Source organism: Brachyhypopomus gauderio, chromosome 13, assembly GCF_052324685.1.
Source record: "Brachyhypopomus gauderio isolate BG-103 chromosome 13, BGAUD_0.2, whole genome shotgun sequence".
Classification (NCBI taxonomy): domain Eukaryota; kingdom Metazoa; phylum Chordata; class Actinopteri; order Gymnotiformes; family Hypopomidae; genus Brachyhypopomus; species Brachyhypopomus gauderio.
In genome coordinates this window covers 1831009-1857593 of record NC_135223.1, presented here as the reverse complement: position 1 = coordinate 1857593, position 26585 = coordinate 1831009, and the positions used below count along the sequence as shown (strand labels likewise).

The following is a 26585-nucleotide window of genomic DNA, read 5'->3' as shown; positions in this document are numbered from 1 at the left end:
TCCGTGTGAACTTTCACCCTTTGAAAGTACTCTTTCTCTTCACAAAAATGATTGACACTGGCCAGTCAGGGCATTTGGACATTTTGGAGAGCGTACAGTACAGGACAAAAGTTTGGACACACCTTCTCATTCAATGTGCTTTCTTTATTTCCATGACTATTTACTTTGTAGATTCTCACTGAAGGCATCAAAACTATGAATGAACACATGTGGAGTTATGTACTTAACAAAAAAAGATGAAATAACTGAAAATATGTTTTATTTCCTAGTTTCTTCAAAATAGCCACCCTTTACACCCTTTACTACTCTTTGAATTCACTCAATGAGCTTCCACTAATTAACCCTGATAAGGCAAACCTAGAAACCATATCAGGTCACGACCTCTTGAAGCTCACTGAGAGAATTCCAAGAGTGTGCAAAGCAGTAATCAGAGCAAAGGGTGGCCATTTTGAAGAAACTAGAATATAAACCATGTTTTATAACATAACTTCACGTGATCTTAGTTTTGTTGCCTTCATTGAATCTACAATTTTAATAGTAATGAAAATAAAGAAAACGCATTGAATGAGAAGGTGTCTCCAAACCTTTGGCCTGTACTGTATCAATTTCAGTCAAATTACATAATGGAATATTCTAGTGAAAAAGGAAATGACAGCTATACACGTTTATTGTGTTTATTAGGAAGAACCTTTCCTAGCATTCACTAAAGAGAAACAGCTCGTGTATAAAACATTCATTACTTAAATAAAAGCCTGATGCAAAACATTACACCAAGTCTAAAATACACTTAAACATTTCTGTATATAGCGCACCTTTAACACCGGTGAGTGTACAAGGCCAAAAGGTGATGTTCTCTGCTGGATTTTTCAAAACAATTTTAGTAATACTTATGAGATGGGTTTTGAACTTTCCAACATATTAAAACATAATTTTGTTTCTCCACAATAAGTTGCTTCATTTTTCACAACTACACATATCTCACACAAAGTGCTTAATCATCAACAGCATTAAAAAATATTTAATATACTGTGAACATCAAGCTTCAAGCAATTATTTATCCAAATGTTTAGAACTAATATCATAGGCCTTTCTGAAACAAGCACTGTAGTCGGCTTCTACACAATGTCAAACAGTTCAGTTCCATTGACAGTACAAAATGACTAATACACAGAAAAGGGCACTGTGGTTTGTGTTTTACAGTTGTCCAAGAGCAAAGTGTGATCTGACGTTGTCTCCTCAAGCATAATGTCTTAGTCATTCTGAATACTCATCATATCTTCATCATATCTCCCCCCTGGCGTGTTCTAGGTAATGTTCGTGTAAAGCTGGAAGGAGAGCAAAGCACGCACTGCATTCTGCACACTCCAGACGGACTGCTCTCCGCTCCGGCGTGGACTGTTCAGTTGGACTACTGACTCCTTCATTTGGTTTCTCAGATTTCTCCACCTCTCCTGGATCTGAACCTGCTGAGAGAACTGGCAGGGTTGTGGATGTCTGCGGGACGCCGCTCTGCGCTTCTTGCTCCGCGCGTGTCCGGACCACTTCTGCGGGGACGGCTGACGAGCCACTCCCACCTCCGTTATCTTCATAAGGCCGTGAGCTGTCTGGATTAGAGGTAGAGTCACTGAGGTCGAGGTTATCTTTGTGTTCTGGCCAATCTCGGCCCTTCTTCCCAACGAAGTTGCACATTTGTTCACAGTTGCTACTGCTTAGACATGCGTCTCCATTTGGTGAATGGCAGAACTGATGGTTAAAAAGCAAATCCAAAGCTTTGAAACTGGCGTCACATTTGCTACATTCGTAAGGCTTCACCACGGGCTGCACGTCAACCACATACGGTGAGTCCACCTGCGTGACTTTAAAACAGTGCGCCACCCTGTGCCTCTTTAGGATTACTGGACTGGCAAATCCTTTGCCGCAAACGTCACATATGTGTGGCATTCTTGAGCGATGCCATTCCTGCTGGTGGTTTCTCAGGTTTACAGCATTTGAAAACGTGTGGGGGCAAAGGGGGCAGAGATATGCATTAAGCTCGGGATGCTGCTGCAGATGCTCCATATAAATACTGACGAAACGAAAGCCCCGCCCACACTTTGGACAGAAGAAGCGCCCTCGTCTCTGTTTATGTAAACGCTGGTGACGCCAGAACTTGCTCCAGTTTTCCAAGATCCTCCCACAGTTGCCACAGGTGAAGCTCTTGCCCCGGGCGTGAGTGAGCATGTGGGCCCTCAGCCTCCCTACATGGCCGAAGACCCGTCCACACCGTGGACACACGTACTTCCGTGGGTCAGATTTCTGGTCTAAACTGTTCAGCTGGGATACAAAGTAACTTGCTTTAAAGGGTTGCCAAAAATTGTTTTGAGAGTCATGTGTGGAGCTGGTCATTAACTGTGGAGGGCAAGTTAGTAAAGAAGGGTATTTCTTACGTTTCTGTGGTTGGGGAATGTCAGACTGTAGTGTTTTATGAGGCTTCGTTTGGTGTTCCTGCAGAGAAGATTCAGCGGGGCAGGGATCGAGCAGTTTTATGGGCATGTTTTGAACTGAATTTGCAATCTGAGAGTCTTTAACTGTTTTACTGGACTCATCAAGTTTGTTTTGCAATTTGACCGCCGACTGTCGGTGGTATGACTTTGTTCCTGAGAGCCACATTGAGAAGCAGTATTTTCTGTGCGCATCAAGCTCAGAGTGAAGACTAAACTTCTGACTGCAGTTTTCACAGGAATAACGGTGGCCGTCAGTATGTGCTTGCAAGTGGAGATCATAGTGCTCCCTGGTACTGAAGCTGTTCTTGCAAAGGTGACACCTGAAAATGACCATACCGGTCAGCTCCATTTCCTTCAATGTGGTGTGAGTGTGTTTCTTCCCTTGGCAGGTATGAGCCTTCAGAGTCCCGATCTGAGAAAACCCCTTTCCACACTTAGAACACAGAAAAGGTTTGATAGACCAGTGCACTCTTTCATGGACACGCACAGTACACGCCTGTGTAAACGCTTTACCACAAACCTTGCAAGAGTACGGTTTCTCCCCACTGTGAATCCGCAGGTGTATTTTAAGCACGGATTTGTATGGAAAGACCTTCCCACAGATAGGACAAGGCACAGGTGTTCTGCCTTTGCTGAACGGGGTAATGTTCTTGTCACGGTACTGCTTTCTAAAACTTGGAGTCGAGCTCATCTGGTTTTCTGGCACCCACCTGGCAACAGGGCGCCTACTTCGGTTTTGGCTTTTGCTGGAAAGCTGCACGCTCAAAATTTTAGGAGAATTATGAACCTTACTGTGGGATTTAAGGTTGGACAGTTGAGCAAAGGCTTTGCCACAGTCCTGGCAACTGAAGGGCTTCTCACCTGTGTGAATACGCCGGTGGATAATGTAAGCTGAGGCATGATTGAACGGCCGCCCACAGTATTCACATTTTATAATTTTCTTCTCCTTGCGTGGTCGTCCGCGAGAAGACGAACTCTCCTTTTCTTGCAGGATGTCCATAATTGTCTCCGTATCGCCCGCTTCAGCATTGTACCCACTCGTGGCCAAAGGTTTCTCATCACTTTGCTGAGTATTGTCAGCACTGTTCGGCTCTGCCTCTATGTGTGGTTTGTGAGGTCTCTTTGAGGTCCTGTCGAAGACGTCATTTGAAGACATGATTTTCTCATTTGCCGGTTCAGATTGTTCGACAATTACAGCATCGATTCCTGAGTCGTCAAGTACATTATTGGTGTCATACCTTCCTTCCTCGGAATTCTTAGTGTCTGCACAGTCATCAGATGTTGTACCACAAAACACCTTGCTGTCAGTTTCTTGCTTGTTCTCGTTGTCCAATGCAGGTTTTATTGGGGTTGGACACTGAACCTGACCTGAAGAGCCACTGCTAGATGTGTCCACTGGCTCATCACAGGCTCTTTCACTTTCATTATGAAAGTTGTTTGGCAAGCTCATCTCTTCCTTTTTTGACTCCTATCTTATGCTCATGTGTGATTGCTTGGCTACTTCACTGCCTGACGTTCTCATCTGTGGTGATAGGAGAGTCCAAAAAATGACTCTCTAATCAATTCGCATCCAACTCGAAACAGCATTACTTTTACAGAAGACAAACGAGTCATTACAATAAAGTTTCGTATGGCTGTAACAGTGGAAAAAACATGCTTAATCCTCTCCAATACCAGCATTTGTTAATTAGGCAGACAAGCATTTGCAAATAGACTCTGAGTCCGATTAAAGAGTCATTCTTTGGAATTAATAATATTTGCTTCTTTACTCTTTCAGCTATGTGAACGTTGCTTCAGTGCCTCAGCTCATCTGCCCCAAGCTTGAAGTGTAAATCTTTTTCAGGAAGACTGTTTTCCACTTGAGGTAAAGCAGCACACAACCAGGTACCTAAAGAAAAGACAGATAGGTCAACAAGAGAAATACAATGTAAACAATATACAAAAATGCCTAGTATATTCCTATCTAGTATAACAAACGCAAGATTTTGAACCACAATGAATATATGAATATATTATATAAACTGAATATATACCAAAGAAATCTCAGAGGCTTTTAGTATTTCTAAATGCAGTTGATAGTAGGATAAAGCAAGAAGAGACATTTGTTTTTGGTTGTTTTTTTAACAAAATAATCAGTTTGAAAATTACACATCTGTTTTCATTACTACACTCTCCCTGAGTTTCAGAATGGAGTTAAAAATCTCCTAGTTTTAGGTATCATAACACTAAATTAAACTTAATCTTTTGACATGTTGCACTTTGAAATGTTGATGTTTCCTGCCAAAATTAGTAATGTGGAGTTAACAATCTATTGCCAAGACAACACTTTGTTGTAAGTGTACATCATAGCTGGTGTTATTAAGTCAAATTTTTGAATAATTTAAAATTAATAAATGATAGTGTGGCAACTACTTCTAGGATTTGTCTGTTGAAGCATAAAATTCAGTGTTCCAAGGGAAATGTTTAACTCAGACATTATTTGATATCAGAAACTATGGTTGCATTTAAATTTCACAGCAATGGTACTATTTAGGATGCACAAATATCAGCTACACAATTTATCTACTGCTCACACTGCAAAGCATCAGAAAACAATGGATGTCTTCCTGAACAGCTCATCCACTACCAAAAGTAAAATGCCTCTATCCATGGAAATGTCAGGTGTTTAGTGTGTGTGTAATATTTACTAGTTCATGTGTTTCATAAGAAGAAGAAAAGTTGGTAGCACTGTACGCCAGTCCAACAACAAAAAAGGTTCAAATAAAAATCACTCACTCTATAGCCGACCAGTGTCCAAGGACTTTAAGAAGCATGACAAGACAGGTGAGATTTGGGTAGTTCATCCCGAAATGTGTCAATCATGTAGATAATTATCACTGTTCTCACTTTTTAAACTTTTTAAAGTTTCTTGTTATTAATTTAAGTGTACAATGGTCTGCTGTGTATTGTGGTGAACCAAGTTAGATTAACATAGTTCATGTTCATGTAAAGGTATGGTTAATGTTAGTTTGCTCAAATCTTGCATCTATACACAAGATATGGATGAGCAACAAAATGTGTAAGCACAGAGGATGCACTGTATGTTTAGTTAGCCGGGAATTGACAAGAAAGCAATAATAAATGTTTCCATTCACAAACAATCAACACCCAACACACAATTCATTTGTGCCGATTTGTCCTGATATCATGGGTATTGCAGTTTCTTGTGGAGGAGTTATTATTACATCATTGTTATGATTTCATCTACCCATCACCTAAGAAAGGGTGTGTGTGTGTGTGTGTGTGTGTGTGTGTGTGTGTGTGTGTATCTTCTTAAGTGATGAGTAGATGAAATCCTAGCAATGCAATAGTAATACCTCATCCACTGATAGTAATATCTACAATTTAAATTTTATCTCCATTAATTTTTGTAATTACTACTGGTGGCTCCTTCTTCCTTCTTCTGAATGCTGTCATGACACTTCACGTGGCACCTGGAGTTAGTTCACCGTTTGGTCATTTTGTTCGTTTGTTTTCTGTTTATCATTCAAATTCCCATTGTTGACCTGACTACGGTCTTCCTGACCTTCATGGTTTTCTCCAGATTCTCCATTAATCTCTGGCCATGATTCATGGATTTCTCCAGATAGATTCTCCATTAATCTCTGGCCATGATTCATGGATTTCTCCAGATAGATTCTCCATTAATCTCTGGCCATGATTCATGGATTTCTCCAGATTCCAATGGAATTTTCATTTGCATCCTGTCATGTTACAGATGCACAATAATCACTGACCTACTTTTTTGACTAAATAAACCACAGAAATAATTTTCTTTGCCTAATTTCAAATATTTATTATGTACATTTTATATTAGGTAGTTGCAGTTTATAAAATGAAATATTGTAGTGATACATAAATCTAATTTTAGGCATTATACATATAGTAATATCAGGATTTTAACTTCATACCAAAGAGAAAATATATATCCACTGTGTTTCATTCATAAGGTCTTCACTGTTATCAAATAGTATTGTGTTTCTGTTGACCATGACACCTCCCATGACGGCAGACTGCAGGTTTACCATGATACTAGCTCTCCTTGCGAACTACCATAATAAATAAAAAATACGCAAGTCAATTCAATGCTATAGGCCAACATTAGGATGAACTGACATGCAATGACAAATGCACTTGAGAATAAAAAAAAAGTCACTTTCTTGTAGGTAAAACACGTGAGTGCACGAAGCTCTACCTGATCAAATTACTTTGGCTTTTAAAACCACGCAGGGCAGATTAATTGGGGTCTTGACAGGAAATGCGTCACTACATTGTGGACTTACATTACTAAGACCACTTTACACCTCAGATCTACGTATCGCTGGAGTTGTGCTCCATGCAATAGCCACTGTACACCATTCTAACCTGCTGTAGAGTGTACACTATCAGGGACAGGTCACTAGTTTGTGCTGCATGAACGCAGCGGTGCACGCAGTATTATATTCGCCACATCCACCCAGCATCAGTGGCAAAACACGGTCTACATCGTCGGAGTTGTATTAAGCTTGTTGCTAAAGATAAAGCTCGTTCTTTCTCCACCATTAGCACTTGCAGATTTGTACTGACTGAAATGTTAGTCATGATTATTTGGGAATAGTGCTAAATTCCTATTTGCAGAAAGGTTTCTGTGTTTATTCTCGACCTTAAACATAAAAGACCTGGACTCACTCTGCTGTCCGGTACGCCACAGACGGAGCCCTCGGAAGCGCTTATTAATTACTTATCAATATCCTCGACCGGCTCCTGTAGTAATACTATCATTTTAGAAGAAGAATATGTAATTATATGTCTAACGCCGCTTCCTCTTATGCATCACCCTTTTGAAGCCTCCTGCAGTCTCACTGTATTACCGAACTTCCGCTTCCGCCCGTCCGCCCCGCCCCGTCTCTTCCACTGTACTGTTATTTATATTCACATAGTACACTATGAGCATGTATGTCTGCATGACACATGGTTTATAGTTTTAGTGTATTTTTCGCTTATCTCCTACTTATCACGCCAGTCCACGTTCTGTATACCACTTACCGAATGATTTATAAATGTAGACGTATGCTTCTTGAATGCTGTACGCTGGTTCTGATATATTTTTGATATATTATAACTGAAGCGTTACTAATTGAATTAGCTGCTTAATTTGATCACCACCGCCAATTTAGTCACTACACAAGCAAAAGTAATTACTGCTTACGGAAGTGAACGCTAACAAAAACTAATATATTTTTTTTTTACTATCCTCGTTTCTTAGTAAAAGCAGAAACTATTTCAAGATACAGAAACAATAAAGTAAAACAGTATCAATTTTATTCGTACTAAAATCTTAGCATACATTGTGAAAACTATGACAATCTACACATTAACAGCTTAAATCCAGTACACCTTTGGTGATACAAGCTGCAAATCAGTTAAGCTAGCTTTAGTAGTTGTTTTTAGCACTGGAAGGAGTGCACTTTGGGTTTTTTCAGCAGTCTTTCCCACTCCATATTCATGTAATTCAGGGTTAGATTTCAGAGATAATATGTGGGAAACTCTGTTTAAGTTATCTTATCAAATACTGCTACCGCCCTGTTTGTATTGTCAGCAGTCATGTGTGACCACGTCTTAATGCTTTTGATATTTTGAAACCGAAAGGTCATTTCACTACAGTCTTTATGTGCTGATGCGTATGGATGTGATCTGTGCTGAGGTCTATTGGTGGCCCTGTGTGCTACAGTCTCAGGCCTAAGTAAAGCCAGATTTCTTGTGCACCAGTGCTGCCTGAGCATCTTGATAGGGACCTCCCTTTGTCTGCAGAGTGCACACCTCACATTTCCTTCTCCACGTGCACCTTTTAGTTTGGTCATACTGATGTGGTTGATTTTCACATGGTTCCTGAGGTGCACTGGATGACCAAATTTCAAAGTGCAATATTGACAAGTATAGGGCTTATACAAGGTATCCGCAGACAACGGGTCAATTTGCACCTGGCCAATGGTGAACCATTCAGAAGGGCTTGGCTGAAAGGACCCACATCTGTGGTGAGGTTTCGGTGGCATGCTGCTGATCAAAAGAAACCCACAGTTACTGCAGCCATATATGCAGGTCTTACTGTGAGCATTGACATGTTCAATCAACTGGTCATGTTTGCTGATCACATCATGGCAAGTTGCACACATGTACTTCCTTCCACTGTAAAATCTCAGCTTGGTCTCCAGCTTTAAAATCGGCCTAAAAAAAATCTAAAACGGCATCAGAGGTTTACAGTCTGTCCCACTTTGTATCTAGGCTGAGGAGCTTATGAAGGGGCAAAAGGAACAGTGTCTTCAACAACGTCAATGTTGTCCTTAATGACAGTCTCTTCGAAGACATTTAGCTTCGAGTCCTGCCCTTGAGCACTAATTATCCTGCTCTCCATGGCACTTTTGTGATTTAGTACAGAAGAGGCTTTTCTGTATAATCTCGAAAACTAACACCAAACGAACAAATGAAGCTGACGAATGGACACACATGCGCTTCGAGTTTTTGCCTATTGATGAACACTGTGTCACAAGCCACGCAGAAAACTGGAGTAACGGGCCTCCACAGACTGTCCCAAAGACGTGCGTTCTTCCCCACGTACACATCTTTGGTCTAGCACTGGTCCTCCTCGGTCTGCTGGCATTGTTTTTCCAAACTGTTCTTGTATAATGTTCTCCACATCGATTAGGGAAAGAGAGCAGCAATCAAGCCTTAAACATTTAAAAGCAAGCGTTTTCAAATTGAAGGGTGCCTGCAGACAGAGGACATTTTAAGATATCTGATATTTCCTTTTCAGATATGATGAAAACCTGCAAACTGACTTTTTATTCACTCATGTTGTAAATGTGGCATCATGGTGGGTTTGTTAAGTGACCATTACAATCTCAACTCTCACTCTCAGGCCAGTTTGGAAACCACTGAGGCAGAGAATGATGGTCTGCCCCCTATGGAAAAGATTCCGTGCCAATTCGAAATGTAATCGCTACTAGGCAAAAATGGAAATGCCATCCACAAAATGCATTGCTTTTCCATACAAACATGCAGAATACGTGCCAAAATGAAATGCAAAAGCACTATTACATTACATTTCAATGCACTTTATCTCTTTATTGAAAAACAATACACAAGAATTAGTTTTCAAAACCAAAACGCTGAATTTGTGCCAGAATTGAATATAATACAGCTCGAAATGTAATCACGGCACAGAGGTATTGCTTTTCACCGTACGGCAGGCAGATCCAGACTTTCTGTTCTCAGGTGGGCCGGATCAGTAAAAGAATGTCAACTCCAAATATTTAGCTTTGTTTTTCAGTACTATGCTTTATAGTTCAGCCTACATTTTTAGCCTACCCTACATATTATAATCATGGATGAAAAGGGATCTTTTCTAAGCACAACACATTTATTCACAAACAATGAAAAAAAAAGATTAGCAAAGAATGCAGTTTTACAACTGAAGCAACTCACCACATTAACAAACTCAAGTGGGAGCTATGAAAAAAATATATTTTCACCTTAATTGTCATACTGCTTTGAAATAAATAAAAAAAGAAATACAAAATAAAAGTTATAGCAGTGCATGGGTAGTCAAACTACTAGGCTGGGCCTACTGAAGCTGAGAACATACTGCACAATATTAATTATCTTTAATATGAAACCAGATGAATCTTATTTTTAATGATCTGTATTCATGAGTGCAAACAAATTTCGTGTCATCACACTTTTTTTCTCTCTCTCTCACTGCATTCCTGCAGTCTACTTGCTGCTGCTGGCTTCTGAAACTTGGCATCTTATTGCCTTCACAAGTGCATCGATATTAGGTGTCAAATCCTGAGTAGCAGCACATTTAACAATGTCATTTGAGTGTTTATTTGTTAACCTTGAGCGCTGCTTTGTTTTATTATTGTTCATTACGGAGAACACCTGTTCACAAAGATAAGTAGTCCCAAACATGGATAGAACTTATGCAGCCATGGCTGTTAATTTGGGGTAACCTGGCACGAGATATTGATAAAACGTATTCAATTCCACGGACCCAAATTTATCCTTCGTAGCAGAATTGCGTCCTGTGACTGAAGCCTTAACTCGTGTCAGTGCTGCATGCTGTCATTTACTGCCCTCTAGCGACCGGAGAGAGCATTTGATTTGTATTCATTTTTTTAAATCACAACTTTTGATAGAAATGAGCTAGAGACTCGCTTCTTTTTTTGACATACTCAGAAATTTATGCTGGGCCGTATTAAATCATCCAATGGGCCGGGTCTGGCCCACGGGCCGTATGTTTGACATGCCTGCCGTACGGTATTTCAGACATAAATGTCTCCTTTAAATGTAATGATCACGAGATTGATTTAAACACTGATGTGGTGAAAACATGCCACAATGAAAAGTAAAAGCTCCAGTGTGTGTGGATTTGTATTTAAAGAAAGAAACGTTGAATTCGTGCCAGAAGCCAACATGAAATGCAATCGACTGAACGTCATTGTATTCCACTGTGTGTGTCCGCGAAGCTGTATTCGTGCCAGAATGAAATCTAATCACTGTCCAATAGGAACGCTCGCCTGAATTTGGGGCGGGGCTTAGACTCCAGTCAGAAGCAATCCGCTTGTTAAGTGTGACGACACGCGTGACGTTTCAGCCGCTTCCGGGTCCAAACAAACAAGGATGGCGGAGCCTGTAAACCTGTTTACGATAACTTCGTTCTTTAGTGAGGCACCATTGAGGGTTAAAAAAGGTCTAAACTCTTTCAACTCCAATAGAGTACTAAGTGTATCTGTTCTCCCAGGTGGTATATTTAGGGGTAGAGTCCAGGCGTCCATGAAAAAGACGATTTACGAGGTTAGTACATCCACATCACGAGGTTAGTAAATAATTTGCAATTGATGTCAATGTTGCATGGTTTATTAGCTTAACGCTATGCAGTTTTAAGCTGCGGTTTCCAAACCTGGAAATCTTACCCCCCTTCCTTATTCAAAACACTGCTTGGCCAGTACAACCTCAAAGAAGGATCTAAAGTAAGTTGTGGGTCTTCATGAATATTTCAACTTAAGTTATGTGTATCTAAGAGTAAGTGACTGTGTTTTTATTAAAGGCATGTGATTGGGGAATCCTACATGAGTCGCGGGCAAAGCAGCAGTACACAGCGGACGCTGGTGTGGTGATCCAGGAGAGGGGATTGTTCCTGTCTGACAGTGGTCTACTTGGTGGATCTCCAGATGGGACAGTGTCTGATGACTGCATCATTGAGGTGAAATGCCCATGGTCCGCCAGAACTAAGACTGTCCAGCAGGCAGCAGAGAGTAAGAGAGACTTTTTTCTAGAGCTGGATGAAGAGACAAGTTCCCTCAAACTAAAACAAACTCACCACTATTGGCATCAGATCCAAGGCAACCTACATCTGAATGTACATTTACCTGAATGTAAAAAAGACAAACATTTTAATCTGGTTTTACTTTTTTAATAAAGGTTTTCTGCAAAGTTGTGTAAATCATTCTTCAGTCACAATAATTGTAAACATGTTTTAATTTGCCACTGTCCTGCTAACTGATTTACATACATCAGATATTTCATTGAATTTCACGGAGAATTGGGGTTTGCAAATTTGTAAGACACACACATACTTTCAGTATCTTGTTAACATTTTTCCTGTACTGGTAAGGGATGTGGTCCAAAATGCAAAACAGTTTCAGCCTCTGAATAGACCGCTCCACATGTATCCTTGCACAGGAGATAAGTCTGTTATTGTTTACTTCCTCCTGTGTAAACTGTCCGTTGAGCAAGAAAGACGGGGTGTTAAGAAGAACTCCCTCTGGCAAAATGTCCCGAATTGTGAAGCCCTTGTCTGCAATAACCAGATCACCTGCTTGTAGATGTTGGAGAAGTCCACTGTCAGCTGTTATTGACTTGTCTGAGGCGCTCCCACCGTACAGGTTACTGGCAAAAGTAATCACACCATTGGGAGCCACACCAATTAGAGCCTTTAGCGTGGTCCGTCCTTTGTAGTGGCTGTACAAATGACACTGTGTGTCAAGCCTCTCTGTGTTGGAGACAGCAACCTCTGTGCAGTCAATGACTATTCTACAGTTAGGAAAAGGTCGGAAGCAGTCTGGCAGCGAAGTCTGATTCTTGGCCGTGGAGGGGATGTTTTCAAGTAGACCGACATACAAAATATCATACAGAGCACAGATGATGGTGGTAAAGATGTTAGTTACAGTTGCTGTGCTACAATTAAACCTTGTTGCAAGGTCTACATGGCCACAATTCAATTTAAGCTTCATCAAAGTAAGGAGTAACTGATCAATAAGGGGCATAATTTGGACAGTCCAATCAGAATGATACTGTAGCTCAAATCTAGAAAGAAGTGCTTCCAAAAAAAATACTGTGGCAGCATCAGGTAATCCAGTGTAGTATTGGACTTTGTTAGGATGGGAGGAAATCTGACTGAAAGAAAAGGTTTGCTTTTGTTTCTCCAACTGTTCTTTCAATTTTTTGTTCTCTTCTCTAAGCATGTCATTCTCAACCTCAAGCATGACAAGACTTGGTTGGGATGTAGTAGGGGTTTGTGGGGTTGCCATGTCAGCTGTGTGTCCTGTGTCTGTTGCATCATCACTGGAAGGGACAATCTGCTTCTTCTGCTTAGGGGGATTGCTGGGGTGGTCAGGAAAATGAAAAGCCTTTCCCTGGTTCCAAGCGAATCGCGAAGGTCCAGCAGCTTTGCCATTGGGAAAGTGCCAACTACACACCCTGGAGTTGCAGTTTGGGGTGAAGTTTTCACGTCTGTAAAAGAAGAAAAAATTATCATTAATCATTAGTCACAGCTTACTTGGGTTCCTCTAACAAAGTGCTAAAGAAATAAGGACCTTATAAAATTGTGTGTGTATATATATATATATATTGCAATAAAATGTGAGAATTATGTATGGTAAGTGTACGGCAATAATAAACTAATGGAAACGGGCTAAGCAGTAATGTATATGCATACTGAAAAAGGTAAATATAGGATGCAACAGTAGCATCAGCTGTATTTTTGCTTGGTATTTTTACGGACACTCCTGATCAGCTAACCGTTGTGTGTGTATCCATACAATATATCAAGGATATCCAAAAAGATATCCTGGTGTTGCCTTTTACGAGCTAGCTAATCTAGCTAGTGTTAGCGCCACTAGCTAAGTTAACCAGAGCTATCTTTACTTTAGTTTTACTTTAGCTGGACAACAAATAAAACAAAACAAGAACTAAAATATCTGTATGTGGCAAGAAACATTGTATTAAACCCATAGCTAGAATATCAAGCAATCCAAAAAGGGGCAAGTTGGCTTTTTTTTCTCTGTGGGGTTAGCTAGCTAGCATTAGCGCCCACGGAGGCACTGTCAAGATTTTTTTTAGAAATAGAACTTACCTTATCAACTGCACCCATTTTCTTCTCTCTTTCTCATTGCAAGGAAAGCGGTAGAAAGACAAAAGGGTCGTTGTTTTAGACTCGGATCTGTTAAAACAGCAGGGCACACAGCACTGCGGCATATTAAGGGACTCAATGCAGCGAGTGTTTGGACCCGGACGTGACGTTTCGCAAAGATGATGCGTCACAGCTTAACAAACCCATTGCTCGTAGTTGGACTTGAAAGCAGCAGAAATGTCTTTTCACGACAGAATAAAAGAGGACATAAACAGTCTAATTGGACAAATTGAGGCTGGTGCAGTTACAGACGACTACGTGCTTAACTTAATTAAGCTGAAGGTGCTGGACAATATTGAAAATAGACCTTGAAAGTTCTGTACATGTGCTTGAATTCCACCTTGTAAAGGTGGATGAACCCTGCAAACAGAGCTGAAGAGCGGAACGCGACCTCGACACACCACAGCGGAGCCCCCGCGATTGCTACCCGTATTTTCCAGATTATAAACCGCTACCTATTCCCTCATGCTTTGAACCATGCGACTTATAATGAGGTGTGGCTTTTCTGTAGATGTTTCTTCACCCGTCAGGGGTGGAACAGAAAGTTAATCAGGTGGTAGGACAAAGTTGTAAATCAAAGAAGAAAGTGCTCGTTTTCATTTAACTCATGCAAGCAGCAGGGACGACAAAGAATTTTTTCAAATGAACGTGTTGTGCCGAATTCCGACTCCCCTCGTTTGCACACACATAAAGATGCTACAGATGATATTCCGGAGTTACAGTGATTTTAACTTAGTTCATTGAGCACTCTAGTATTGTCCTAACTAGATATTTAAACATAATTTGTGCATTGCCCATTATTCCCTGCTGTGTTTGTGTAGTGTTGTCATGTTAATGCCTTGCCCTCATGTTTTGTGTATTATTTGAGTCTGGTCTGTGTGAATATGGCTCATTTATGTGATTATGCTGCTGAGGCATTTATTAATAGAGCCTTGTTTCGATGATGTTGGATCTGCTTGCTGCCTCTCCTTTCCACACCACTGTTACGGTGACAGCTCCGGACCCTTCCCTGTGGGTGTGCCGTTACGTTGTCTGCGTGTCGTTGTGTCCATATATGTACTTCCGTGGGTGTGGGTTGTCTGTGAGCGTGTTCGTAGTCTCACCTGTGCCTTGTCTCGAGATCACGAGGGTCTGTGTTAATCACCTATTTAATGTGCGTTCGCGCAGTGTCTTGTGCTCGTTTTTGTCTAAAGTTCGTGCTTGAGTGAGCTACAGATGTTTGTGTGCTTGCGCTATTGCGCCGGACTTCACGTTGTCAAACACAGAATAAATCACCGTGTCTGCACTAAAACTGTCGTCGTGCCTGTCTCCATCCATCATCACAGAAAGACGAGCCGACAGAATGCCAGGATACAAAAGAGGGAAGAAGAAGGCCAAGCGCCGACACACGTCTTCCCCTGCTTCTGCCCCGGTGCGTGCCCGGGTGAAGAACGCGGACGTGTTCGACGAGGCTGCGTGGAGAGAGGGCTACCGCGCCTTGTTGAGGGAGTCGATCCCCCTGGCATACCCTGAGGTGGAGTCAGGAGAGCCCATCATTGTGGGTGCAGGCGCCTTCGCTCTTACTCCTCCCGAGTTTGAATTCGGGAGCGAGGAGTCCGGAGAGGAAGGGAGCCCTCCTTCCTCCGTGAGCTCAGAGGAAGAGAGCGAGGGTGAGGCCAGCAGCTGTTCCCCCGTGTCGGGGGCTCCCGAGGAGACCGAAGCAGAGGAGATCAGTCCCCCTCCGTCCGTTTATACGGCACCTACCGTATATTACGGTGAGGGGGAGGGAGAGATCAGCCCCCCTCCATCCGTTTATACGGCACCTACTGTATATTACGGCGAGGGGGAGGGAGAGATCAGCCCCCCTCCATCCGTTGGTTCTCTTTCCTCCGCGCTCAACAGCGGAGGTGAGGAGGACGATAGCCCCTCTGTCGGCTCGGAGGAGACCGTCAGGTCAGAGAAGGGGCGCCCTGATGGAGAAGAAGTTCTGCGTACTCCTTCGGTCGGGAGCGAGATGAGTTGTTCGCCCTCTCCACCCTCGGAAGAGCCAATGCCTCTCGGTCAGGAGGCTTCCGAGGGGGAGGAGATGGAGACATCGGAGGGCAAGACAAAGCCACCCCGAGGAATGCAAGAAGGCACCGGCTCAGCCAGCGGCCCGAGGTGGGGATTCGGTGCGCCGGTGGAAGCGCCACCTCGTACGGCACCTGGCAAACGGCCAAGGGCTAGCCCTCCGGTGAAGTCCAGAGGAGTGGCAGGAGCGCCGCCTCGGACGGATCCCAGCACGCGGCGAAAGGCAAGTCCTCCGGTGGCGCCCAAAGGAGCTGCAGGAGCGCCGCAAGCTAAGCAGGAGGGCGCAGGTGCGCCCGGAGCAACACCCAGCGCTGCGCGCGCTGGGGGACCGATCCCGAGGACCGGAGGGATTCCGCCTCCGGTCTTTCCTGCGACCCTGGGAGGGTTTGCGCCGTTGGCTGCGTGCTTCCAAGCGGGGAGTGCACTCTCGTGGCTGCCTGTACCCGTGTGTGTGTGTGTTCCTATGTTTTTTCCTAACCCCTTTTGCCCTATTGTGCCATTTGTGTTTATTGTGCCAGTGTGTGTGGTTGTCAGCGTGCCCGTGTTGAATGTATATTCCCCTGTCTTCCCAGGGAGGGTGTACTAGAGCTGTTCGTGGCAGTTCCCACCATCGGGGGAGACGGCTCTCGGAGGCTCGTGATCCCGGCGGCTCCGGACCTGCCCGTCGGTGTAGGTTCGGGGCTTTCCAGCTACGCGGGACGCTCCGGGAGTAGCGAGCCCCTGGTGGAGGGTTCTGTTACGGTGACAGCTCCGGACCCTTCCCTGTGGGTGTGCCGTTACGTTGTCTGCGTGTCGTTGTGTCCATATATGTACTTCCGTAGGTGTGGGTTGTCTGTGAGCGTGTTCGTAGTCTCACCTGTGCCTTGTCTCGAGATCACGAGGGTCTGTGTTAATCACCTATTTAATGTGCGTTCGCGCAGTGTCTTGTGCTCGTCTTTGTCTAAAGTTCGTGCTTGAGTGAGCTACAGATGTTTGTGTGCTTGCGCTATTGCGCCGGACTTCACGTTGTCAAACACAGAATAAATCACCGTGTCTGCACTAAAACTCGTCGTGCCTGTCTCCATCCATCATCACAACCACGCCACATTTGTGCATTGCCCATTATTCCCTGCTGTGTTTGTGTAGTGTTGTCATGTTAATGCCTTGCCCTCATGTTTTGTGTATTATTTGAGTCTGGTCTGTGTGAATATGGCTCATTTATGTGATTATGCTGCTGAGGCATTTATTAATAGAGCCTTGTTTCGATGATGTTGGATCTGCTTGCTGCCTCTCCTTTCCACACCACGCCACATTTGGTGTCAGAAGTGGTCCTGCGTGATGAGATGGGTCGCATCTCTGAGGAACTCAAATGGCTGAGGACAGAGACGGCAAACCAATGCTGACTAGGTGATGCTGACTGGGCAGCCTTCGAGGCCCAACTGGAAGTTGTGGCAAGCTGCAGAGGGTGGACAGATGCGGAGACGGCGTAGCTACAAGGGCCAGCGCTCAGAGTTCTAGTTGAGCTCCCCGCAGAGTGCCGGCGCGAGCTCGCACCACTAAGGAGGGCGCCAGGTCGCCGTTTGTGGCCCAAAATTGCAATTGGCATGGGTTGGGCCATGCAAGGTCCTCTCCCAGCTTGGAGAGGTTGTTTATAGGGTTCGTTGGGGCCGGCTGTGCCTCGTGGTGCACCGTGACCACCTGGCTCCCTACAGGCCAAAACTAGTAGGCGCTGGATGTTGCCAGGACTCTCCTGCCCCTGTTTCCCCAGTGCTTCCCCTGTTATTCCCCCCTCTGTGTCCCCTGTGGCCGGACCGGTCAGACCGCAGCGCACGCGGAGATCGTCTGCAGGACTACGTGTGAGTAGCCTTACTGTCTATTGCCATGTCATGTCTGGGTTTGGGACTTGTGGGGATGTTGAAAAAAACGGGGAAGTTTGGATGTTTTATTGTGTTACGCTGTGCTACGTGAAATGCTGTTATGTATGACATTGTGAATGTGTCCTGGAGTGGTCGCCGAGGACCTATTTCGGTTGCCTTCAGAGGAGGAACATAACAAGAGTCAGTCACTACAAAAATCTAAAATTCATGTGGCCTTCAGATTAGTTCAAGGAACAGTCCGCAAATTGGATACACACACCACACCCACACACACATCTCTGATGTTAAAAAATAAACTACAATACAATTACTAGTCTTTGGAACATGTAGTAAATAAATTAAAATAGAGAACATGTAACACTTAGTGTCACACGATTAATGATCAAACTTAGGACTACGCCACCCTCAACTAAAAGGAAACCCATTAGTAACTTTTCACCCGCGCTAGTTTACTGGCAACGAAATAAAATTGTTGGACTGCAGAGGCCGAGATTCAGATCATTTATTGTAGGCCCACAATACATAAAATACCATCAATACTTAAAAGCACCGTGCGGTACTCCCACAAGTTTTTAGAAGTAAGCCACCTAGACATTGGTCGCTCTACTGCCTACTCCTGTCAGTAGGGTTGGCACGCATCAAAAAATGAATAAAAATTAAATAAACCAATCAATGGACAAATAAAATCACAGCACACGGACGCAGGGTTGCCAGGTCCTACAAAAATATCCAGCACAAAGTCAGTGTAAAACCAGCCTTCAGAAGCCTAAACTAGCCCAAAGCATATGTCTGTCACAGATTTTAAACCAAATGGCAAAACTATTAGTCTATGACTTAGTATTTTGTTTATGGGGGATTTATTATCAGTATTGTTATTTATATTAGTCATTAATAATATTGTAACAGTGTTTTATTAGTTATTGTATATCAGTTTTATATCCATCCATCCAGAGCCGGCCCTGACCAATGTGGTGCCCTAGGCGAGATTTTGGTTGGTGCCCCCTGTATCATCAATCATCGGATTGATTGTGTCACTATTAAAGAAACAAATAAAAAGCAAATGACTTAAATATTACCATATAACAAGCAATAAATATAAAGGTGTTGCACAAAAAATATTTTAAAACTATTTTACATAACGTAGTGCAGAGAACAACTTTTAAATATTAATAATAAATAAATTAATTAATTAAAAACAACAACTACCACCAGTGCAAATCAGGGCAATTTGCCTACTGCAACATTATTATTTCAAAAGTGCATCCGCAATGAACAGTTTAGTATATATTTATTTTAAGCTAAGCTAATCATAGCACCTACTAGGATTAGGCAGTATGATGACAGTGGCGGTCACTAATCGCGGGGGTCACTAAGATCATACAGAGGGGGAAAAGCCACAATGACGATTGAGTGTTAGTTGTGAGTCAAGCGAGCTGGTTTCAAAGAAAAACACAACAGCTACAGATTAGCAACATTTTGGATTTGTTTCAAATAAAAATGAGAGACCATTGGAGCACGCCCCCACGATTCTAATTCGATAATATGATTGGTTGATAAAACTGCCAATCTATAATAAAAGCTCTCAATGTAAAAGGGCCTTTCTCTCTTTTACCTAGAAACAACGGTGTGAAATATTCTGATTGATTGATATTTTATTTCACCGCTGAGGTTTTTTTCAAGCACAAGTACGAAAAGTGGATTTGAAAGCCGATTTATAGGAAAAATACAAATTATTGGTGAAGCGTTATTAACATATATTACATATAATAGATAAAGCATCCTTTTTAAGATCAATTAACCTTCAGAGAAGGCGTTGAATTCCCTGACGCTTCGCCAATGGTATAGTGTTAATTCACCACATATTACCATTATATTACCTGTTTACCGGTAATTACCGTGCTCACTCTGTGGTGTCTTTTTCCCCACAGAGAAACAGTAACGAGGTGCGCAGAGCGCGCGGGGGGAGGGCGGGTTGGCACGCGGGTGATAGGTGTCGTGTGTTGTTATTATAAGAATTATTAATTTGACTAATATTATTAAACAATGAAATTATGATTATGTGGACTTTGCTTGTTTTCACATTTATTAATTGTTCATTTGTTAAAAAAAAAAAAAACCGCATGCACGCGAGCGCCCCCCTGGACAGCCGGCGCCCCTAGCATTTGCCTATATCGCCTAATGGAAGGGCCGGCCCTGCATCCATCCATTATCCGAACCGCTGAATCCCGCTAGTCGGGGTCACGGGGGGGGGGGGGGGGGGGGGGGGGGGGGGGGGCTGGAGCCAATCCCAGCATCTCCGGGCGAAAGCAGGGTACACCATGGGCAGGTCGCCAGTCCACCACATGGCCAACACACACGCACGCACTCACACCTACGGGCAATTTAGAGTGATCAATCAACCTAACACGCATGTCTTTGGACTGCAGGAGGAAACCGGAGTACCCGGAGAAAACCCACCAGAACAGGTTCATCCACCAACTCAGCGACCTAAAACACGTGAACAAACAAACAAATTAAACTATTCCGACGGTATGGAGTGCATCACGCTCTTGTCACCCTGCTTACCGCTCGCATGGAGCTCAAACCCCACAATCAAACTTCTATAAGACCCGAATGATATCACATAAACTCCGCATAAATGGGCAGAACTCTTGTACCACAAACCCGCGCGTGTCTCGTCCCGCCCAACCGATCAACTCCCAGGACTACCACATAAGCGCCACCATAACCCTTGCTTGGTTGTTTTTCACGAGAACAAACGAGTTGAAATACCCTTCGTACAATATACAATAGGGGCGGTGCACTTAAAAAGCCCATACCTCCAGACATACTCCGTAACATACGCACAAAAATAAATAAGCTGTTTAAAATGACAAAGCCCACAATGCGACGAAAGACATATTTTCTCATTTTTTCTACGTCTTATAAATTAATATAGATGATTTTTAAAAAGTACGCTGAAATGCCTAAACGCCTGTAGGCTACGTTTCCCCAGCGTGCTCATTGGTGGAACAAGAAACACGCAACAATACCAACTTCCTTGTGCTTGTAGCCAATCAATTGTAAAGGAGCGGGCGGCGAACCACTACACCTCCATACATTAGCATTTCTCCATAAATTTCACACGCTTTGTCGGTAGGTCTGATTGCCTTCTAAGAACTTAAGACCGAGTCGTGAAGGTCAGTCATTTCTTTCCAGTTTAAGGGGACCCTCGGTTTACCTGAAGAATGCGAAACCAGCTCGTAACTCTTATTCTGCTGTCATTGTGGAGCGCGTCTCTGTGCTCGAAAGGTAAGATTCTGGTATTTTGTACGTTTTTGAGTTTTAATGTAATGAATTGTTTACGAAGAGCACTAGTATGCAATTTTATAACTCGTCTAAAACTTCGTAATTAAACATGTAGCATAGATAAAGTTTATTCGTATCTTTGTCATGATATTCTTTAAAAAATGGGAAGGCACTTGTACATCGCACTGGAGAGCCTGCTTCACTAAACTGGACTGGGAAACCGTGTCAGGATGCAAGCTTGACTGAGCAGTCTAATCAAAGATCTCTTTAAAGATCATAGTGCCTGATTCGGATCAACCGTGAGGTAGATGCCGCAATCTCCGCGGAGCTTGAATATCCAATATCCAACTTGAAACTAACTTCACCGCGGTTCATCGGGTTAGGAGAAAGTGACACACAACCAACTGACAGACTAGGGCTCAACCAGAAATGACATTCTTAAGGCTGTAAATTTATTGATGCCACGCAACATAATCGTTCCAGCGTTAAAAGCTTTACAGCGTTTGTAAACACTCAGATCCACAGTAGCTTACAGGTAGACAATAACGGTCTTTATTAAAATACAGTGACAGTAGGCTTTCATTTTGGCTTTTTTAAAGTAGGCTAGTCCAAATGGCGAAAAGTCATACCAATATTATACCGAAGCGAATGAGATGAGACAGCGAAAAAAGACAGAAAGAAAACTGTTGGCAGTTGCTTACGTACCTTTTTGCTTTACAGATTGTTACAAGGTTCACTACGTCACATGTGAGAATGGGTCGATGACACTGGAGGTGGATGAAAGCATCTCAGAATTCTTGCATAATAAACACTGCGAACACGGCCTGTACTACTCGGTGAATGCATAAGTGTAACCAACATTAGCTGACATGCCTACACTTTATTTTATAAGGTCAAAGTTGAGATATATGCCTAATTGCTGTCCACGTTTGTGTCTTCTTTGTACTGATGTTGTCTTGTAGAACGATACCCTTTTTGCTGAGGCAATGCCAATGCAACCTGAACAAAATGGCATGGTAGAAGAAATGATCCGTCGGAGTGTGAAGATCCACGCCTGCCCGTCTGAAGTACGCTGGAAGGTGAACTGTGCAAGACCAATGGTAAAAAAACGTTAAACCTTTATTCTCAGCGAAGACGTTTATTCACTGTGTCCCATAAATGTCCCATAAACAAATTCGTCTTGACCTGTGAGATGTGCTTGCGGAATCCTGAGCTAACAGACCCGACATTGTCTTCACTTTTGCTGGGGATTAAAATCCTGTAAAACTCAAATGAGTCCATGATGCTGCTTTCAGGTCCCTAACTCCTTGGTTAATAGCTCAAACTTGAGCATTCCCCATAAAGATGCTTTAAAGGAAACTTTTTATTTACTAGTTAGATCATCATGACTTTTTGGAACATGGAAATTAGTATACCACCAATAAAGAATACATGTTTAGGATTAAACTTTAATTCTAAAATTTCTAAAACACACAATGTCCTGAAAGCATTGTTAGGTAAAGTTTCTGTACGAGTGTGCTGAGTGTGGCTTTCAGTGGTTTGATAAGGAAACATTTTTCTCCACACACACGTTCTGTGGTCACTGTCACGTAGGGCTAGCCCCCTCTCTCTTAGCTGCTGCTCCTCGTGTCTGCGTTCCTTGCTCGTTGATCCCGCCCTGCTTGTCTGTCACCATAGTTTCCCTCTGTCTGCCAAGCCCGAGGATCTGTAACGGGTAGCGCGCTGCGGAAGCCTGGTTTAAGCCTGGTTCGACGCGCCGCGAGCGGCGCGAGGGTCCGCGCGGCGAAAATGACGTAATCGCGGTGGCTCAATCTTAACGTCTTCACGTTCTCTCATGTTTCGTCCTGGAATTACAAGAGCCTAGTATTTGTTAACGTAATTTCAACATTTTAATGTACTTTAGCCTAAATTCCAGCACTTTTCAAACCTGAAACACAAAGCAACATCAAAATGCGTCAGGTAAATGTTCATTCCCCTTTTTTTGAGGGGTGTTTCTTTATACTACCACATATCGTTTCGGACAACATTGCAAAGCCATATTTATGTTTGATACCTAATGTATATATACGGTCTCTGGTCAGGTAAAAATGTTCTTTCCCCGGTTTTGCAGAGGTTTTTTATTCTCCACTGCCACCTATCGCCACCTATCGTTTCGGAGAACACTGCAGCGACGCTCGCGACGTTCGCGAAAGTATAAACGCCTACACCGCTCGCGCAGGGTCGCGCGAGGTGGGCGGAGCCGCGCGCTACAGTCACTCGCGAAAGTATAAACCAGGCTTTAGGAGGCAGGCACACCTGCTGAGGAGAGCGAGATTCAATAAGGGGAATTCCATAGTCGTAGTCATATTCACAGGCACGGGTCAAAACGGGAGAGCCATCCAAGTGGGACAAATACAGAAGCATGATGAAACAGAACGGTAACAAACAAAGCAGGGAACCACAAAACAAAGTGCAAACAACGGAGACAGCAATTATCACAACGGCAGAAGGCAGAACACAGATCCACGAAAACACCAAACCACAATGTATGTCCGCCTCCTAGCTCCGTAGCGCTACGCGTAAAGCCTGGTTTATACTTTCGCGAGCGACCGTAGCGCGCGGCTCCGCCCACCTCGCGCGACCCTGCGCGAGCGGTGTAGGCGTTTATACTTTCGCGAACGTCGCGAGCGTCGCTGCAGTGTTCTCCGAAACGATAGGTGGCGATAGGTGGCAGTGGAGAATAAAAAACCCCTGCAAAAACGGGGAAAGAACATTTTTACCTGACCAGAGACCGTATATATACACATCAGGCATCAAACGTAAATATGGCTTTGCAGTGTTGTCCGAAACGATACGTTAACAAATACGAGCCTCTTGTAATTCCAGGGCGACACATGAGAGAACGTGAAGACGTTAAGATTGGGCGTTTTGAAAATAAACAACCATAAACTAATGTGATAAAAAAGCGAATTATTTCGATTCATTTCGAGTATATGTATAAATATTTAACTTAATTAAGTTTAACGTGCTGGGAAATATTGAAATGGACCTTTAAAGTGACGTACAAGTGCATTAATTCCACCTTGTATAGGTGTATGAACCCGGCAAACATGACTTTGTCCATCGCGCTGAAGCGCGGCGCGCGCGCGAAGTTACAAAATTCGGGAGGTGCACGACCTCGCGCCGCGACAGCGCGCGAGGCCCTCGCGCACGGGCGGAGCCACCGCGATTACGTCATTTTCGCCGCGCGGACCCTCGCGCCGCTCGCGGCGCGTCGAGTATAAACCAGGCTTTACAGTCACAGAGTTCGATAGTCACAGAGTCCGGTGTAACACCTGCTTACAGTGACGGTGCTATTCTGTGCCATCAAAAAACGTTTTATTTTTAGTTCATGTGGACATTTGATATAAAGTAAGTGTATGTGTGTCTGTTTTCATTTTCAGGTCGAACGTCTGGTTTGTTATAAAGGTAAGATACTTTTCAAACATTGAGGTTGTTTTTTTCTAAAAGAGACATAACAAAAAGGGTTTTGATTTCATCTTCATTTGAGTAAATGCAAATGTACACGATTTAATTAACCTTTCTTTTTTAGTTAACGAAACCAACCCAGGACATGTTACATCACAGAGAACATTGCCATGTACGTGGATGAAAAGTTTAACTTTGTTCACTTGTGAATTGCACTGCACGTTCATATGTCTCTTTGCGTGGGTGTGGTCGCCACTGAAATCTATTTTTTGTCTCTCGTCTCCCTAACGTTATGTGCGGAACTCATCCCTTGCATGCTATAATGCCTAGTTCATCTTTAGTTTAAACAAAGGTTCTTGAAACCTACGTCTTTATTCTGATTTGAACCGGCAGTAAATGTACCATGTAGAAGAACATAAATCAAATTCATTAGCAAATGACACTTTGAGGGGTAGTGGTGGTAATTTCTTGTCCATGTGAGTTTTTTTGTATTAATTTCTTTCTTTCTTTAGCTTCTGAATCACTAAATCCTCGTGTCCATTGGCTGGTCATCATTCCGCTTGCGATGGTGATTTTGGTGGTGATTGTGTTGTGCACGAAGTGGCAAACAGCAAAAATCAACAAGTGAGCATTAAAAATGTGTTTTGCTATTTGCTAAATTACTATTTGCTGATGATGGCAGTGTATGACTGAATTGCTTGGGGGCTAAATGGTATTAGTTCAGTAATGTTATACACAATGTAACTACTGACTAATATACACTAACCGAGCACTTGATTAGAAACACCTCCTTGTGGATACACTCATTGTCCATTTATCAACTACCAAATAGGAGCAGCACCCCCAGGAAATGGTTGGATGTTTTTGGTTGGTGGACTACTCTCATTCCAGCAGCAACACTGAGGTGTTTAAATATCCCAGCAGCCTTGATGTGTCTGATCTGCTTGTATACTATACGCACTATATTGGTGTCACTGCAGTACTGAGTGATTCATCACCCAATAGTGCTTTGTGGTGGTCCTGACCATCAAAGGACAGGGTGAAAGGGGGCCGCTAAATCAAAGCACAAAATTAAACCAGCTTCCTCTCTTGACATTAAAATGCTCTAGCCTGTTAAAATCAAGGGTGTGATTTGAGTCGGTGTGATTGAATGAATGTCAGTGAGTCATGTTTAGTCATGTTTAGACAAATTTCAATCAGAGGTTTTGGTAAGACAGCTGTCAAACAATTTGTTTTGTTTCCTTTTTTTCTTCAGGAATTTTGTCACTGTTGTCTAAGGACCTGGTCAGAGGGGCGAATTCCCATTGCCACTCACACACACATTCTTACACCCACAGTCACTATCTCCAGTCATCCTTGATTTATTGCACATACATGTCCTCTGTTGATCTCAGTATTGAAGCTTACAGGAACGCCTCACTCGTGGCTTTCTGTGTCTCAGGAATGCTCCAGTCCTGCCTGTTAGCAGTTATTAAAAATTGTTTATTGTTATTTAACTCGTTTTATTAAAATATTTGTCTATTTGGCTTGCTCATTAGGGATCTGGACCGATACGATTGTAAAGCTGCTTTGTGACATGTGTTGTGAAAAGTGCTATATAAATAAATTTGACTTTGACTATTTAAATACTTTTGAAATAAATATCTATTTCCCCATTTAAGTGTTGTTTCAATTATACCTGTCCCGCTGCCCATGTCCCAAGTTGAACAGTCTGCATTGCCAATGCGCTGAAGGCTGTCTGCCACACAGAAAGGGAGATCGAGTGGGCCCTTTGCCGTGTGTGGGAGGACCCGACTGACTCAAGTGGTAGTGCCGCGGTGTTTATGTGAAACGGTCCTGCGTGCCATCCATGGGTTGCCCGGCTCGGGGCACTTCGGCATCACAAAAATGCTGGGGCGCTTGCAGCAACGGTTCTGGTGGCCGGGCTGCCGTGCAGACATGGAGATCTTCATTCACTGCTGTGATGTCTGCGCT

General features: G+C 43.2%; 3 protein-coding genes, 1 long non-coding RNA gene and 1 pseudogene across 4 annotated transcripts; 2 read left to right on the top strand and 3 right to left on the bottom strand.

Moving 5' to 3' along the window:
* Positions 1-660: 660 nt before the first annotated feature.
* LOC143473275 (uncharacterized) lies at positions 661-7378 on the bottom strand. The gene is made up of 2 exons (XM_076970172.1): positions 7191-7378; positions 661-4371 (listed from the first exon to the last, which is right to left on the bottom strand). Exon 2 carries the CDS (start codon positions 3931-3933, stop codon positions 1282-1284), a length of 2652 nt encoding a protein of 883 aa, XP_076826287.1. The 5' UTR covers positions 3934-4371; positions 7191-7378; the 3' UTR covers positions 661-1281.
* On the bottom strand, positions 4285-10305 carry LOC143474014 (uncharacterized; annotated as a pseudogene).
* A 1157-nt stretch (positions 10306-11462) lies between these two features.
* On the top strand, positions 11463-12444 carry LOC143473291 (uncharacterized). Its single transcript, XR_013120497.1, has 2 exons — positions 11463-11530; positions 11608-12444. It is a non-coding gene; the product is annotated as an uncharacterized LOC143473291 (long non-coding RNA).
* On the bottom strand, positions 11952-14090 carry LOC143473279 (uncharacterized). The gene is made up of 2 exons (XM_076970180.1): positions 13915-14090; positions 11952-13292 (listed from the first exon to the last, which is right to left on the bottom strand). Exons 1-2 carry the CDS (start codon positions 14034-14036, stop codon positions 12083-12085), a joined length of 1332 nt encoding a protein of 443 aa, XP_076826295.1. The 5' UTR covers positions 14037-14090; the 3' UTR covers positions 11952-12082.
* Positions 14091-20957: 6867 nt separating this feature from the next.
* On the top strand, positions 20958-26223 carry LOC143473288 (uncharacterized). Its single transcript, XM_076970194.1, has 7 exons — positions 20958-21167; positions 21885-22000; positions 22127-22264; positions 24587-24611; positions 24736-24783; positions 25124-25235; positions 25867-26223. The coding sequence occupies exons 1-7, from the start codon at positions 21104-21106 to the stop codon at positions 25886-25888; spliced, it is 525 nt and encodes a 174-aa protein (XP_076826309.1). The 5' UTR covers positions 20958-21103; the 3' UTR covers positions 25889-26223.
* The last annotated feature ends 362 nt before the right edge of the window (positions 26224-26585 follow it).

What these genes read in the sequence shown, in the direction of transcription:
- LOC143473288 (XM_076970194.1), top strand. Translation starts at nt 21,104, where the DNA reads ATGCGAAACCAGCTCGTAACTCTTATTCTGCTGTCATTGTGGAGCGCG. An exon ending in CGCGTCTCTGTGCTCGAAAG is followed by an intron (nt 21,168 to 21,884) that starts GTAAGATTCTGG and finishes TTTGCTTTACAG; the next exon opens with ATTGTTACAAGGTTCACTAC. An exon ending in ATCACAGAGAACATTGCCAT is followed by an intron (nt 24,784 to 25,123) that starts GTACGTGGATGA and finishes TTCTTTCTTTAG; the next exon opens with CTTCTGAATCACTAAATCCT.
- LOC143473279 (XM_076970180.1), bottom strand. Translation starts at nt 14,036, where the DNA reads ATGCCGCAGTGCTGTGTGCCCTGCTGTTTTAACAGATCCGAGTCTAAA. An exon ending in AAATGGGTGCAGTTGATAAG is followed by an intron (nt 13,293 to 13,914) that starts GTAAGTTCTATT and finishes CTTCTTTTACAG; the next exon opens with ACGTGAAAACTTCACCCCAA.
- LOC143473275 (XM_076970172.1), bottom strand. Translation starts at nt 3,933, where the DNA reads ATGAGCTTGCCAAACAACTTTCATAATGAAAGTGAAAGAGCCTGTGAT.